Below are 17,510 nucleotides of genomic sequence, written 5' to 3'. Positions count from 1 at the left end.
TCCGAGCTGGTAGCACAGAGCCCCATGTGGGGCTCAAACTCATGAATCATGAGATCATGAGTGAGCCAAAGTCAGATGCTTAACTGACTGAGCCACCAGGTGCCCCCAAATGTACCGTTATCTTAATTTAGGTAGCTTTGGCAGACTTTGTAAAAAAGAAAAAAAAAACACTATTGGGTGAGACTGAAAGAATTCTGCAAAGTAACCTTCTAATTGATGAAAATATCCCAGAGCTGAGGCATATTGCAATTATATACATAACTGCATTTCAGCTGAACAACTTAAAGTCATTTGATTCTCTAAAACAGAGTAAGTCAATAAATCTAATATTTTTTGAGTAAATTGTATGTATTCTATACCAAGTGTTCAATTGTCATATCCCAATAGTCTGAAAAATACATTATTGTTAAACAGAATAAATCTTCTAGTGCCTAAATAATAGTGTTAAAAGTTAACTTCACTTGAAATTATGATTCTTGCATAGAGTTTTTGGAATCCCAAAGTTTAATTCCACTGGCATGTGCAGTCTACAGGTTCCTGAAGAGTGTGCATGACTTCAGTGCCATTTCCTGAGCAATACAGAGGCACAGACAAGTTTCGCACTCCATTTTCACGACAACACTTGCAGAATCTTAGATGGCTCTCGATATTGATGTTATATATGGTAGCAGATGGGCATTTTCCATCACAAGATGCAACATTTATCTATAAGGAGAGACAATGAGAAGAGAATTCTCAAAAATTTTAAAAACTGGCTATTTGATTCTACTAAGAAATCAAATGAAAGCAAAATTTTATTATCACGTTAACTCTCAAGCTTCTGTATGTTAGAAGACTGCAAAAAATACCAGGTTGAAACTTAGTAACTTGAATAAGTCAAAGAGATATACCATGGTGATGCCTAAGACAGCAAGGCTGATGTAAATTAAACTATGAAATAAATGTGAATACACAACTAGACAGGTGTATGTAAAATGTTCATCACAATCTAATGATTCTATTGTAATCTATATTATATCATGATGCATGTAGACTGAAGCATTGGAGAGGTCATATCAAACAGGGTAAAGTTAGAACTAGGACTTTTTTGCTGAGTAAAATTGCATAGTTAAGGAAATATGTAGTCAAATTATATTTAGCGTTAATTTCTCTCTCTCTAGATTGCAGTTATGATTCAGAACTATTGATTATTTATGCAGAATATTTTAATATTAGACTATACAAATAGTCTCAAAGTTAAATATTGTGACTATCGGCATTTTGTTGGCTTACAAACACATTTAGTGCTGTGATGCATGTAGTTTTGGAAAGACACGTGCTCTTTATGTAACAAATTATATTTTCCACTTACAGGGTTTTGACTTATACAGTCCTGTTTCCTTATGATTGATTTAATGATCACTTTCTGGCATATTCTTTCTTCTCGTTTGCCTGATAAAATATAAAATGTATTTATTCATCTGAAGGCCCATGTCAAATTATTTCTCTAATTCAATTAAACATGTGACTATATTAAAGTAAATAATATATATATTTATAGAAAATATATTTCTATATTAAGATGAACTTAAAAGTTCCCCTCATATGTTTTATGTTCAATATTTGTTTTCGGTTTCCAAATAGCTTTTTCTCATATTTTTAATTTATACTTATCTCTTTATCTTATTCTCCTAGAATAGTTATCATAATCATAAAACATTCCATGCATGCAATAATGCTAGCATTAGCCTATGCTTATTACATATAGATAAAATATACACTTAAAATTCTAAAAATATGAAATGATTTTTAGAATGAGACATTGTAGAAGTATATATACATGTACATAATTAGGCATCTATACATATACACATAAATCTATTTTAAAATTAAAAACAGGCTTAAAACCACTTTATTTTAATAGGTTTTAATATAAAATCATGCATGTATATAATTGAATTATTTACCAACCTTTTTGAAATGTATGGATGAGTCATATTATACTTGATTTTATGGCTCTGAAATGATCTCTTATGACTTCACATTAAAAGACTGTATATTAATTAATGATATATTAATATGCTTCTGTATATGTGATGGACTATCACTTGATAATACATCCAAGAAAATATATTTAACGCTATATAAGAATAGATGCAAATAATCTCTGCATCAGGATGCAAAAAGACCAATGTTTTTACTAACTTGCTTTGCTACTTTTAGGAAACTCACGCAGATCATTCTGCTGAGTTTTCTTGTTCACAAAAGACTGGAATTAGATCTCAAGTTTCCAAACTATTTATTTAAGTTTAGCCACAAAATATTTATTTAAGTGCTCATATGAAATTCCAACATGTAAAGTATATAAAAGTTAAATTACTTCCATTGAAGCAGAGAGGTGTAGCAAAGATTGCCTGAACTTAAGCTGTCCTTCCCAAGGTCACTCTTGACCTTCAAAGTGCTAGCTTTGGACGTCACATTTCAGCTCTCATCTTAATTTCTCAGGAGCATTTGATCCAGTCTCCCACACTCTCCTCCTTGAAACACTTTCCACACTTGGCTTCCTAAAAACACCCTCTTTTGGTTTTCCTCCATCTCATTCGTGGTTCTTCCTCAGACTCCTATACTTGTTCTTTCTCCTTTCCCCAGCCTCCCAACTATAGCCTGGCTAGAGGTTCAGGGTTGGTGACAGAGGGCAAACTGGTGTGTACCTTGTGATGCTTTCACTCATTGGTTAGTTACTTTATTAACCTTTCTATTCTCATGTAGGAAGAAAGAATAGTCAAAAAAGAAATCATCTTTAATATGACCTCTGAGATACCTACCCTCTTCTTTCTGTTGCCTTCACCCCTGTGCTTGACCAATCTTTGCTATTTCCTCTGCTTTCAATACTTTTTATTCTTCCAGGCTGGCTTCCCAAAGACATTGAGTCTCGACTCAGATGACACCTCACCACAGAGGCATTCTCTAACCACTCACTTAAGTTAGCAACCTAGCCCCTCACTCTCTATCCCTTTAATTCTGTACTATTTTCCTCTGTATCACTCATCACTACTTGACATAATAGTATATATTTATGTGGTCATTGTTTCTTCCCCTTCTTGATAATATGCACTAGGCATGCAGGTATTGTTTCATTCACTATCATAGACCTAGTGCCTAAAGCAGTGTCTGATACATGGCAGGCACTTAATAGAAATCAGTTTGATAAGTTCACTTGTGCAATGAATATAACTGGGACAGCATAAATTTGTTAGTTGGCTGAACTTATTTGTACCAAGAGGCATTTCCTATTCCTTCCTTAAAGACTATTGCAACACACTTTGCTATTACACAGCACCTGCAATAGTATCCAACATCCAGTCTCTCCAAGATAGCCCAGTCACCCAGAAGCAAAGACTGAAGACAAGAATTCTGTGATACCAAGGCAGAAACTATTTCACAAGTCCTTACATGTCAGATGGGAGAAACTGAGGTAGCTTGGTATTATTCTGAAAGGTCCTAGACCCAGGCATCGGACAGGCCTAAATCCATTACTGATTGGAGCCATCAACTTTTCTGAACCTTCATTTCCTTATCCATAGGGGAAACCATACCAACCTTCCCACCTAACCTCCCAGAACTGTTGTGAAAACTAGCTGCAATACACTCTGCAGTGGGCTTAATAGTGTTGACAGTGTAGGTAATAGATGGTAGTATTGTGGTCAGTAGCATAGAATTTCCACTGTCTGCCCTCAGATAACATAAAGTACTTACTTGTTTAATAATTAACATGGGGTTATAGAATCCAAGGTCCTTACTGAAGTCACAATACCATTCTCATCATAACCTACTTAACTTTATGTTCCAAGCAAAGTTGATACCACAGATACCTCTTAAACGTAAAATCTAGGAAAATCCCATGCAATACCTTTTGGGAAATTCAACAGTGAAGAAAGTTCTAATATTTAAATTAAAATTAATCTAAATTAAAAATATTTTATTCATACTCCAGAAGACTGACAAAATAATTAACCACATGACATTTAAGTAATAACATTATAAAATGTGCTTCTCTCCTTGCATTATAGGATCTGAATTTTATGAAAAAAATCAAAGTCACCATGAGGAATTAAAACTAATCTATCAAATTAATGCATGTAATATGTCCTCACTTACAGATCTTGCAACAGCCTTCATTATAAAGCTTTACAATCCCTTCATTCTAGGAAGAGAGAAGGAATAAAGTCAAAACTCACAGTGTTTGTTCATTTCCTCCTGGACTAGACATAGAAAACTAACTCTCAGTATTTTTACTAAAAATCACAAAGCCTTTATAAGAAAATGATAGAAATGTAACTATTTCTATAAGAATTTGTTTTTGAAACTAGGAGCAAATATTTTTGTTTCAATTTTGGTTATTTTTTTACTAGTAATATGAAAAAAGTACAAAAAGATTAACTTACTTGAAAGAATACTTTATTTATTTATTTCTTATAACACATTTTAAATGCCACACACACACACACACACACACACACACACTTACCAGAACAAAGTTTTATAGGTACTCTAAATAGAAGTCATTATATTTTCAACTCCTTGAAATAACCAAACGTATTCTATGAGACAAGACTAAGTTCCTGAATATAATTAAATGTTAAAATGATGTATCTTTTCATTAATATTTATTATTCAAAAAAAAAACTCCACTTCAGGATGACTGACTCTTATCTGATTAAGAAAATTTTATTAATTATGTCTTGAGTTCTTACAGTAAGTTGTTCATTGCTTTTAGTAACTTATTAATTTCAATTTAAGCAAAAAGAATTTTGGCTATAAAAATGAACCTGTGAAATAAGATGACGCCTAAGATTCTTTCCAGAGCTGAAATCCTGTTACTTCACTATATATGTCTATCTAGCCAGCCAGCTAGCCACCATCACTAAAAGAGCACATCTTTAAAAAAAAAAATCAATAAGACCATGCTATTTCTCTGCATTGAAGAAAAATATTACCTACACAATAGAATAGAGCGCACTTTTCATTAGGGATTGTTATCTTCTGAATAATTAACGCTACAAAGGGCCTTATAAGAAAAAGCATCACTTCCAAAAATCTACTTTCCCAATGGACTCTTCTCTGAGAAAATAAGAAACTGGGATATCTAAGCTAAAGGATCAGCAATGCTGTGACATGTGCCGACTTCCACCATGGCCTGTGCTCAGAGAAGCTAAGACAAATTTCACTTAGGCCAGCATGCATGAAAAAGTGAATGACATCATAAATCTGGCTGTGTGCTTAAGAAATAAAATTGGCCAACCTCAAATAGATTATTAATTCATGGTGAAAGAGATTCTAGTCTGCTGATCAAATGATTTTTCAATAATTATTTGATCTACATGTTAAAACCCTAGAGATAGCACAATGTTAATTCAGGGAGAATCAGAATTATTTGGAACGCCATTTATAACTCAAAATGGCAAACTGAATAGAGCTTTGATGTATACATGAAAATAAAACATACACCAAAATAAGCCACTACATATGTATGTACTACCTTGGAAAACATATTATTTTCTAAGTTATATTTAATACTATATTTTTTTAGATATAAAAAAGTACAAACCATTTTGCATTCAGTCTCATTAAAAGGGGGACAGACCATACTGTAGTTGAGAATCATTGTCCCTTCATCAGTCTTAACACATTCATATGTGGTACAATTATAGTGCCAGGTACTTCCCTCCTAAAAATAAGAGAACATTACTGTTTTGCTTATCAAAATGTGATGTATTTCTCTTTTCTTAATGTTCATTTATTTATTTTGAAAGAGAGAGCATGCATGTATGTGAGCTGGGTTGGGCAGAGAGAGAGGGAGAGAAAGAGAATCCCAAGCAGGCTCCATGCTGTCAGCACAGAGCTCAATGTGGGGCTTAGTCTCACAAACTATGAGATCATGACCTGAGCCAAAATCAAGAGTCAGGTGCTTAAATGTCTGAGCCACCCAGGTGTCCCCAAATCTGGTATATTTTTAACTAGAATATTTCCTATCCAAGTCAAGAGGCAGAGAACTTCTTGTGGCATAAAATGTCTATCTGGAAATATCCCCAAATTTATCTAAAAGGATTAAAAATACATATATGGTATGTGTGTGTGTGTGTGTCTGGTTTCAAACTAGATCTGAGATATAAATGTGAAATAAAGCAATAGAGAGAAAAGAAACAAATAGTGTCTGTTTCTACTACAAGATTAATTATCCAATTTGGCCAAATGTCAATGGTCTTGTTCTAATATTCCCTCACTAATTATAAAACAACAAACCATATTAGTTAACACGCCTCCTTTCTTGAGATTTGTTTATTCTTCCTTCTACTCCCTTATCACCAAAAAAATTAAAAAGTCTTTGGAGGACAGTGATTATTGATTTATAGCCCTAGTTTTATATGCCTTATGGTTGTTTTAAAACACATTCCTATTCTTTTAACAAATTTTTAAACATAATAACTATTTCATTCCTGATTTCAGAATTCTTATTTAGAAATAAAATCAGCTGAACATAATTATAACATAATTATTGGACTGTAATTGTTGATTTCTAATTTTATTTTACAACCCACATTTTAAAATGCTAACCAAACTCTGGCTTGCAGTCTCCTTGTGCAGTAAGGAATTTGGATGAACTTTTTTTTTTCTCCAGATTCCATTTTAACTTATAAATATCTTTAGGTCTTCTAGGAACCTCAACTGGAAAAGATCTACAAGTCCAGGTATAAAAGGAAATAAAATATTCAAATTCAAATTAGAATTCTAATATTCAGCTCAAATAGTACTATCTTATTTATCTGAAATAAAAAATTAGTTGTCCCATAGAAATAAGATTTCTAGATAACTAAAGTTTATCTTTGAAAGAGCCAGGAGTTAACGATCCGGATGTACATTTACCTTGATTGCATTACTTGTTGAATTCTAAGATTTTATTTATTTTTGAGAGAGAGAGAGTGCAAGCAGGGAAGGGGCAGAGAGAGGGGGGGAAAGAAGGTCCAAAGCGGGCTCTGCACTGACAGCAGAGAGCCCGATGTGGGTCTTGAACTCACGGACTGTGAGATCATGACCTGAACTGAAGTCGGAATTTCAACTGACTGAGCCACCCACACACCCCAGAATTCTCAAAAAAAAATTTTTTTAACAGGGGTGCCTGGGTGGCTCAGTTTGTGAGTTTGTGAGTTTGAGCCCCACATTGGGCTCTGCGCTGACAGTGTGGAGCCTGCTTAGGATTCTCTGTGTGCCCCTCCCCCCAGCCCCCCTCAATAAATAAACTTAAATATTCTGAACATAATTTAATCTTTTATTTACATCTCAGGCTACCCGCTGTAAATACTAGTCATATACACAGGTGGTTCCTGGATTATTGATAACAGAGTTTATGTTGCCCTGTTACTAAAAGCCCCAAACTACTGTTTTTTCAAGTACACTCTGATTCCTTGTCCCTCACTGACACCTATGTCTTCATCACTTTAGAAGCTTCCATTTTCAAAACTCCTTCCTTAAAATAATATATTATAGGGGTGCCTGGGTGGCTTAGTTGGTTAAGAGTCTGACTCTGGATTTTGACTCAGGTCATGATCTCAAGGTTCATGAGATGAAGCCCTGCTTCTGGCTGGGCGTGGAACCTGCTTAAGATTCTCTCTGTCCCTTTCTCTCTGCCCCTACCCCACTCGCAGGCACACACTTTCTCTCTCAAAAATAAACAATATAATATAATAATGTAATATAATATATTATAAAATAGACATGTCGGGGCGCCTGGGTGGCTCGGTCGATTAAGCGTCCGACTTCCGCTCAGGTCATGATCTCACGGTCTGTGAGTTCGAGCCCCGCGTCCGGCTCTGTGCTGACAACTCAGAGCCTGGAGCCTGTTTCAGATTCTGTGTCTCCCTCTCTCTCTGCCCCTCCCCTGTTCATGCTCTGTCTCTCTCTGTCTCAAAAATAAATAAACGTTAAAAAAATTAAAAAAAAATAAAATAGACATGTCACTGTGATAAAACAGACAAACAATATCAAAACTATTTAAATCAGTAACACTAGTGTGTGCATAATTGTGAAACATAGGCTATGGCACAAAATAATTGTTAATCTTATTTCATAAAATGAACAGAATTGGAGAAATCTGTTTTGGGGGTATGTGAGTAATCCCATGTAATTAAAAACACCAGAAGTAAGACCTCTAGGTAATTAAACTATTAATGGAAAAACCTAAGGATGGCAACAATAAATGTGAACTACTTTTAGGTAATGTAAGTTATGAGAAATGTACGAAATGTTATGAGTAATGTACTAAAATGAGAAAGTTCCATTTTCTAGTCTAAGGAAGGAATAGGTCAGTCTGCAAACATATATGGAGTTATTAGGAGATAACAGGAAAATTCTGAATAATTATTTCATTATTTTTGGTGGAAAGGTGTAATATAGCATTACTGACTCTTGAGATCTTCTTTGTAAAAAAAATTGTCAAATACTCAATCTTTTTTCTTATTTACCCATTGAAATCTTCAATACCTGAAATAATAACATGCTATAACACCTTGAGTTTCAGATTTCCATTAAAATGCTTCATTTTAAAGGAGTGAATAAAATAATAATGTTTTCCCCCTTTATTCTAAGATTAGAAAAAAGCAATTCTCAAAGCCCATTCCTCACATCTGTAAAAAAAAAGTGAGAATCTATAATAAAATATCTGTGAGAAATAAGTTAAACATATTCCTTTACAGCAGGAATTATCAGAAACTTTAAAATGTAACAAATGTAACTGTGTCTTATGTGCTGCATATGAGTGTGTTTATTGTGTGTGTGTGTGTGTGTGTGTGATATTTTTCAAACTTACTGGACTTAAGAACATCTTAAGAAAATAGCACAGAGAGCTACCCTCCAAGGAACATATTTTAGGGACTAAGGAATTCATACCTCATATATAACTGATGTCCCATTTTCCATTTGAAATTTGCAGGATACATTTTTGCAGGTACCACAGCAATCATAATCACTTGGAGACGGAGTATATACCTGGTGCTGTATATAATGACAGTACATTTAGTTAGCCTCACAACAATACCAGTAGTTTTAATGAATCCACTCTGAAAGTGCTTCCCAGTATACCTATATGCTCTCTCAGAACACCTGTAAGCATTTAAAAGGTTGAATTTGAGGCACTTCAAATAATAATTTACTTCATGATTTAGAAATGAAGTAAATATTAACCTTTACATCTAGCAGCCAAGATTCATTAAGCAGGTCAAGTAAGCTCTATAGATAAATAGATAATAAGGCTCAAGATGGTACACAGGGAAAGGAAAATATGCATTATATACATTAGACATTACTAGATTATTGAACTATTCAAGTGTATACTTTTAACTTATGGAATATTCACCAGCTAAAATTCTATAGCTGCCATTTTATTATTAATTTAACTCTCACCAGAATGACTTACAAAGAATACTTACAATGTCACATTCTTTTGAACAGTTCACCATTGTAAAATTCAGAGTGTGAAAGCCTGTATGGTTATCTTTTTCTTCCAGACACTCCACTGTATAACAAAAGTCCCCTTCCAAATACTTTATCATAGACTGGCCAGGATTCAATACTGATACTTCTTGAAATACACACACCTCATCCTTTTCTAAGAAAAGAAAAACAGTCAATGAAAAGTACTATTTTGAGGATTTTTTTTTATTAATCATTCAATGGAACTTGTATTTAAGTTTATGTTTTCACTGTGATGTGTAATTTTTTCAAAACCAATAACGATCTTTCCCTTTATATATTGTTAACTCAAGAGTTTACTTAATAATGAATGTAGCACATTTAGTCCCACTCTTTACTGTCTGAACTGCCTTCAGAAGCTATACTTTATAGCAGATTCCAGAATTTTAGATCTAAGTGATCATCAAGCTGTTTGTTCTCTCTTCTGGAAACATAACATGACAATTTGATGGAGTAGATATAGAATGAGGCAAAAGCCAAATCAACAGTGGTAGGGCTTTTCATGGTGGGACTGTATAACATTTCATGGTTTTTAATGGTTATTTTTAGATAAATTTTTCAATTTTGTTGTGCTGCAAAATAAATAGTGCTATACATTATGCTTGATGATTAAGGTAGCTAATACAAAGTAAAAGTGGCATATTAAGGTAGGCTAGAAAGTGATGAAAATACAGCTCAGAAGCTCTCTGTGCCTTGCTAACACCGAATTTAAGCCTTCTCTTATATAAAAATGCAAGTTCAAAGCTGATGAATAAAAGCTTTTTTTCCTATTAAGCTATTAATACTTAATATGAAGATTTGCTATTTTGTAGAAAAACCAACTCTATGCTTTGCAATGTTAGCATGCATAATGATAGAACAATGATCAAAGTCTCTCACTTCTGGATGGATGTTGTAAAAATAGTAAATACATGTATTTAAAAGGACCATAAAATCAACTTTCAATTCTGAAAAGCCTCTACAAAACATATTTGTTGTTCTGTCCCGTTAAGGTATCTATCAGAACATTTAGAGATATTACAAAAGAGGCAACTGAAAAATGATAATGAATTTTTATACTCAAAAACTGGCACACATTTAATCAAATGGGTTAAAATGTGTGATACAACTCAAAGAAAATACTTTTTAATTTATTAATAGTGACCAGATAAAAATCGTATTCATAGCATTTAGTAGTGAGAAGAAACATAGTTACCACAGAGATACCGTACACATCCACAGTCACTCTGAAAGTTCTGATCTACTGCAGTAAATTCTCCCTGTTAGAAAGATATTATTATTAAACATGACTTACCCAGCTTCTCATATGACAACTGTAAAGATATATACACAGTATAACATTTAGTAAGTTCCCTACCATACAGCCAGACACATATCAGGTGCTTAATAAATATTTGATAGTGAACAGGCTTTGATTAACCCAGTGGTCATTTAATTAACAGCCCACAGAAAAAAATTCACAACAAACAAGATGATGGCGGCACTTAATCTCTCCAAATATTAATTCCTTTATCTATTAAATGAGTGAAGGTAGAGAAGATGATCTTTATGGTCTTTACTGACTTGAAAATATTGCTTGGTTCTGCGCTTCTAGCGGGCAATTGGAGATAAGAGAATACTTGCTAATCCTGGAAATTGTGCTTGATGCGAATGTTCTTGATCTTCTCTATCAAGGTGGCCAAGGTCCTGATGTTTACATGGAGCAAGGATGCCATAGTATATAAAGCAGGAGCAAAAGAGTATGGTAGAGTGACGAATAGCATGCATGGACTCAGGAATAGGGCTGCCCTGTGCCCACCTCGGCTCTGCTGCCTACAAGCTGTGTGATCTAGGGCAAGTTGCTAAGCTGGTCTTCTCCTCACTTCCCTCATCTGTAAAATGGGGATAATAACATTGCCTACCTCTTAGAGTTTTTTTAGAAAAAATAATGGGTGAATTCACGTAAAGAACTTACCATAGGGCAGACACACAGCAAGTGCAGTATAACCTTCAGGTGTCGATGAAATGCCTCCATACCAATGCTTAAGCATTATCCTATCAGAAACGGTATCTATTCCTCTCAGTATAGGACCAAGTTTAAAGTTTCAAGAATTGCATTTTAAAGAGCAACTTTTCCTGAGGGCATTTTATTTTCATGTGATGTCAGTAAAAAAAATTAATTTGATTCGTAATGTAAAAAATGACTCTAATAAATTCATAGTAACGTATAAAGGGTACTTTCCCCCATAAGCTAATAATATCTTACCTTCTATAGTGCTTTACAAGCTGTAGTTTCAAACACATTAACTCATTTGGTCTTTTATGATTTTTAGTTATTACCCAATTCCAAAGGGATTGGAAATAAAATGTTAGAAACATGGAGTTAGAAAAATAAATCAAATTCTCCCACGGCATAGGCTCCAAGTTGGTGTGTTTAACTCCCAAGGAAGCATCCCTCTCCTTTAAAATCAGTAACATCACCTTAAGCTGTTTGCACTTTTTGGCTCCTGAGAATAGCACTTGCTATGAATGGTCATGTACAAGCTTTTGTGTGGACATATGTATTCATTTCTCATGGATATACACCTAGGAGTGGAATTTCTGGGGTATATATAATATATATATATATATATATATATATATATATATATATTTAGCCTTTTGTCTTTCACAGTGTATTCCAAAACAGATGTATCATTTTACATTCCCACCAGTATCATATGAAGGTTCTAATTTCTCCACATCCTTGCCAACATGTATTTTTATCTGTCTTCTTAGTGAGTGTGAAGTGATACCTTACTGTAGTTCGGATTTTCATTTAACTGAAAGCTAATGATCTTATGAATCTTTTCATGTGCTATTGGCCATTGTATACCTTTATTTGGATGAACATCTAGACATATTCAAACAATGGAATATTATTTAACAGTAAAAAGGAATGAAGTATGGACACATAATGCAACACAGATGAACCTTGAAAACATTATGCTAAGTGAAAGGAATCACAAAACCACATATTATAGGATTCCACTTATATGAAATATTCAAGATAGGAAAATCTGTAGAGATAGAACAGATTCCTAGGGCTGGGAAGTTTGGAGGAAATAAGGGGTGAGTGCTAACAGGTGCAGAGTTTCTCTGGGGGTTAATAAAATTATTCTAAAGTTGATTTTGTTGATGGTGGCAGAATTCTATGAACATAATAAAAACCACGGAACCATATACTTTAAATGGCTGAATTGTGTGGTGTGTGAACTATATTTCAATAAAGTTGCTATTTAAAAACAGAAATACTGCAAAGGCCTACCATAAACTCTTTAGGTTGAGATACATTTGTTGTCCATGTGAATAAGCTGATGTGATTTAAAATAATATACCATGTTAGACACTGAAACAAATGTTTAGCAACTATTCAGAGTAGGTACTCAAGAACAATGGGTCAGGTCAATGCTTGTATAGAATCATGAATGTTAAAACTATATCATGCATGTGGTTACATATATTCAGGTAGGATGTTCAAGAATATTGCAGCTACTGCATATGTTCTGTGTGCCTAGCACAGTGCTAATATATAAAATAGCAGGCACTCAACAGATGCTTGGAGTATTGAGTAATGTGAAATTTTGATTCATAATTAATATTCAGACATTGAAAGTTGAGCTGGAAAAAAAGCTAGATAGGCCAGCATCTAGCCTAAATATTGGAGATGGAGAAGAACACAGAGAAAAGGTAAGTGGAGAATGGTAGAAACCCACAAGAAAAAACAAACAAACAACAACAACAAAAAACAGGACAGAGAGGGATGGACAGTAAAGTGGTTGGTGAGTTGGTGGTCAGGCTAAGACAGGTGTTAAAGGGGCACATACACACAGGCATACACAACACGCCCAGAGTTAAGGTAACAACCAGAACAAGTTTAAGGAATAAACATACAGGCTTCTCCCCAAAAACACTTCAAAAGACCCAGAACACAGTAGGCACAAAATCCCATAGGATGAGGGTTAGATTTATCTTGTGTTTGAAGTTATTGAAATGTCTCAAGATGCTTTATTACCTCTTTCAGGCCAGGAGGAGAGCTCTGAATGAGGCTGGGTAGAGGTGAAACCACAGGGTCTCTATTTAGCTGCTTCTCTGGTGATCAGTGTTTACCCAAGGACCCAGGACTCTCGGACTTTTGATGTGCAAGCCTTGTAACCTTAAAGATTTTGTAGATATTTCTCTGTGTGTGTCCATGTATGTGTGTGTCTCTGTTTCTAGCTCTCTCTCTCTCTCTCGCTCACTCTCCGTTTTTCCTCCCCCCACACACACTCCTACACACATGTTACAAAGGGCCAGGGTCCTATTTTTTATCCTCCTAAATTCAACCTCTCCCTAGTCCCTCTATACAGATCTTGCTATACCCAAGGTTCTCATTCATGAATGGCTGTAACAGTCTCTGGCTGATCTACTTCCCTCTAATGTTTTACTGTCCTTACCCTGCTACACAGGAAGAGCAAAATTAACTCAAACACTCAATTTTCATCATAATTTCCATCCTGTGCAGGACCCTCTTTCTCTCCTATCATATTAAATGTGCAGTGAGTTCCTCAGAATAGGGCTGTGCTATTTCAAGTGTCTGGTCCCATCACCACACAAACTGGTTTTCAACAAATGTTAGTTGAATGAAGAACTGCAAAGAAAAAATAAATAAATAACATCTGCATTCTTCCATCTCATCTTTAAAGCCAACCTCAATACACCAACTTGTATAGTTCTTCATCTCCCATTGTTCCTTGCTCTACCTTCAGTTAGCTTTTTCTCAAGTCAAGAGTCATCATTACCTTTTAGCCTACGTATCTTACCTCACCTTTTGGTGTGTTTATTCATGTTCATCCTAGCGTCTATATGGAATAGTTCAATTCCTTTCATCCATTATTCTAACCTGTCACTTTCTTCCAAATTTTTCTTGATAGTGAACTTCCCTAGAAAGTTCTCCATGATATATTGTGTTAATTTTGTAATAATAATTATAGCTAATACTTATTGTGCTCTATGTGTCAAGTACTATCTAAATATTTAATATATATTAACTTATTTCATTCATCTGATATAGGTATTGTTATTATGTTTATTTTTTTAAGTTTATTTATTTATTTTAAGGGACAAAGACAGGGGGGAGGGACAGAGAGAGACAGAAATCCTAGCAGACTCCACACGGTCAGTGCAGAGCCGAAAGTGGGGCTCGAACTCACAAATCGTGAGATCATGACCTGACCTGAAACCAAGAGCTGGACACTTGTTATTACTTTTATATTGCAGATGAGGACAGTGAAGTACGACTAAAAAAAGTCCAAGACAGGAATAAAAACAAAGCAGTTTCAACTTGCTTTTGTTATTTAAACTTATGTCTTCGCTGTAGTTTTTAACGGAAATGAAAGAGTTATGGCAAAGTAGAAAGAATAAAGGAATACACAAGACACACACATAAAACAACCCTTGGTTTGAGTCCTGAAGATCTCAGTCAGTCATTTACTCTCTCTGGACCTCAATTTCCTTATTTACAAAATGTTCATATAACTCTTAAGAAGGTACAGTTACATGTTTATATCCCCTCCTCCTCCACAACAGATGCATCTTTGGCACGATTTCTTGAAGAATCACTAGGAACACCTCTCAATATGGAGGTAATCTTTTTTTCCAATGTTTTGCTTTATTTTCAGACCAGTGAAGTCAAGTAGACATAAGACTAATAGATTCAGTCTCCAGTGAAAAAAATAATGTATTGCATTTTCTTATCTCAAATAAATAAAAAAGGTTCACTGCTCCCTGATACCAGCACATGTTACTTTAATCTACTTCAGTATCATTTAATAAAGATAATTTCATTAACTCTGACAACTCAGAAATAAGGGGGATAAAGCAAGAATTAAACTAATTTACATAATATGACAGTTCAATCAAAATGTGTGTTCTTACCACTTCACAAGCTGGCATAACAAGGTTTCCACAGCTACATTCTAAAAGGCAAAAATCAACATATTTATATTGATCAGAACATATTACTGTGTTGCAATAAAACTTTGAAGTATGAAAATGAGTTACCGCAATGCCATGTTGGACAACATTGACCAGATACATTTTCTTTTACAAGGTTCATATCTTCTGCACAGTTGAGTAGTGGTGTAGGACAAAGATTTGGGTCACAAACTAAATAGAAAAAAATGACGTGGATGAAGATTAGCCTCTTGTAAAAGCTCGTCCTCACCAGCTACCATTTAGTTCACAGCCATTGCTGATATAGGGCACAGATTCCTATCTTCCCACTGCTACCTCTCCCACCACTCATTGGCCATGTATTGGTGAACATGGAATGCATGAAAACAGAAGTATAACCAGGACCAGCTCATCAGGTGAAGGGCCCTGAGAAACACTAGGTGTGCAAGAAGAGAAAGGAAGTGGAGAAGGTATGGAATCACCTGGAAAGCTGGTCTTTCTAGGATGATGAAAAAAGTCATAGTAATCTATTTTGGGGAGGTAATGATATTATCCAAGAAGAGCTCTTAGATATATAAAAACATCGCATACATTTAATATATATTTTATATGCTAGAATTCAATGAAGGTGTGATATAACAGCACAACTAAGATTCATGAGGCTTCTTAAATATTGGACACATCTAAACATTTTAAATTAGTTAAGATATACTTACCACAGTAATACTGAGGACAACAGAAATGTGTAGTATTAAGATCCACAGTGAGAAACTCCCCATCAGTACATAGTGGAATAGGTTCAGTGCAAGATTCACAAACTAAAGGTAAAACAAAAGGTCAGAAGTCACAGCTGAGCTAAAAACAAGTGATTAATTCACATTATGACACACATATAAACCATCATGTTCAATAAAATAGGAAACAGGGAAAACAAGTCTTTAACAGACAGATTTCCTCATTTGGTCATAAAAACAACAATACTGGGGCACCTGGGTGGCGCAGTCAGTTAAGTGTCCGACTTCAGCCAGGTCACGATCTCGCCGTCCGTGAGTTCGAGCCCCGCGTCAGGCTCTGGGCTGATGGCTCAGAGCCTGGAGCCTGTTTTCGATTCTGTGTCTCCCTCTCTCTCTGCCCCTCCCCCGTTCATGCTCTGTCTCTCTCTGTCCCAAAAATAAATAAACATTGAAAAAAAAAATTAAAAAAAATAAAATAAAAACAACAATACTAAGTATATTGCTTTATGCTTTCCAAGCACAGCGAGAAAAGCATTAAGATTTCTGGAGCAACTTTCTTTTTTCTAGGATCAAAATGTCATCGATTTATTTACTTAAGTTTTCTGAATTCACTACCCTTGATTACTCTAGTTTATGGATGGACGGATAATATAATAGGCATGTGTTCTTTGGGGTTGTTCAGTATCCCTTTCCCAACTTTGATTACAATTCTCTGAATGACCTTGAGGAAATGCCCCACCCACACAGTCTTGGAGTGACTCTTCATAAAGGTGCCTGACCCTCAGCAGGCCTCTGCGAATCTCTCTCTATGGCATTTGAATCATAAATAGAGACCCACCAGGGCAGGAAATGGATGTTGCTGAGTCAGTCATTAGTGACTGCCACCTACAATAGCTGATTTCTTTCCTTCCCAGGGCGTGGTCTGCTTCATCTTGCTCCTACAAAATCTTGATTCCCAAGCCTTCCACTAATTGGTTGTGTTAAGCTAGCTGGAATCAATCACTTTTGCCACTTGCACTCAAAGAACCTTAACGGGTAGAAAGAGATGTGTTTTGATTTCCATAGGTACATCTGAAGCCTACATTAATCACCAGTCTTAGATATGATAATCCACTTGCAATGAAAAACAGAGAACTTTTTAGTTTTCAATGTCCATTTCATCAGATAGAATATATAGCTTCATAGACAGTCTTTTCCTGGACACCTTTCATCTCTACCATTCTCTTCCAGCATCATCATGCTCACGCATATATCACACATGCTATATAAAATGAATTTTTTTAAAATGTGTTTAATGTTTATTTATTTTTGAGAGACAGA

At 34.9% G+C, this 17,510-nt stretch overlaps 1 protein-coding gene across 1 annotated transcript in view; it reads right to left on the bottom strand.

The window, feature by feature from the left end:
- Positions 1-504: 504 nt before the first annotated feature.
- The window catches only part of OTOGL (otogelin like), a 169,035-nt gene continuing 152,029 nt past the window's right edge, over positions 505-17,510 (bottom strand). Inside the window, 10 exon segments of the mRNA XM_030321655.1 lie at positions 505-705; positions 1,352-1,431; positions 4,138-4,183; positions 5,588-5,707; positions 8,923-9,027; positions 9,462-9,640; positions 10,700-10,763; positions 15,439-15,479; positions 15,565-15,669; positions 16,173-16,274. Of these exon segments, the coding sequence (XP_030177515.1) occupies positions 505-705; positions 1,352-1,431; positions 4,138-4,183; positions 5,588-5,707; positions 8,923-9,027; positions 9,462-9,640; positions 10,700-10,763; positions 15,439-15,479; positions 15,565-15,669; positions 16,173-16,274 (1,043 nt within the window).

Source organism: Lynx canadensis, chromosome B4 (genome assembly GCF_007474595.2).
Source record: "Lynx canadensis isolate LIC74 chromosome B4, mLynCan4.pri.v2, whole genome shotgun sequence".
Lineage (NCBI taxonomy): Eukaryota > Metazoa > Chordata > Mammalia > Carnivora > Felidae > Lynx > Lynx canadensis.
The sequence above is the reverse complement of the archived record's forward strand: the minus strand, read 5'-3'. Positions and strand labels throughout refer to the sequence as shown.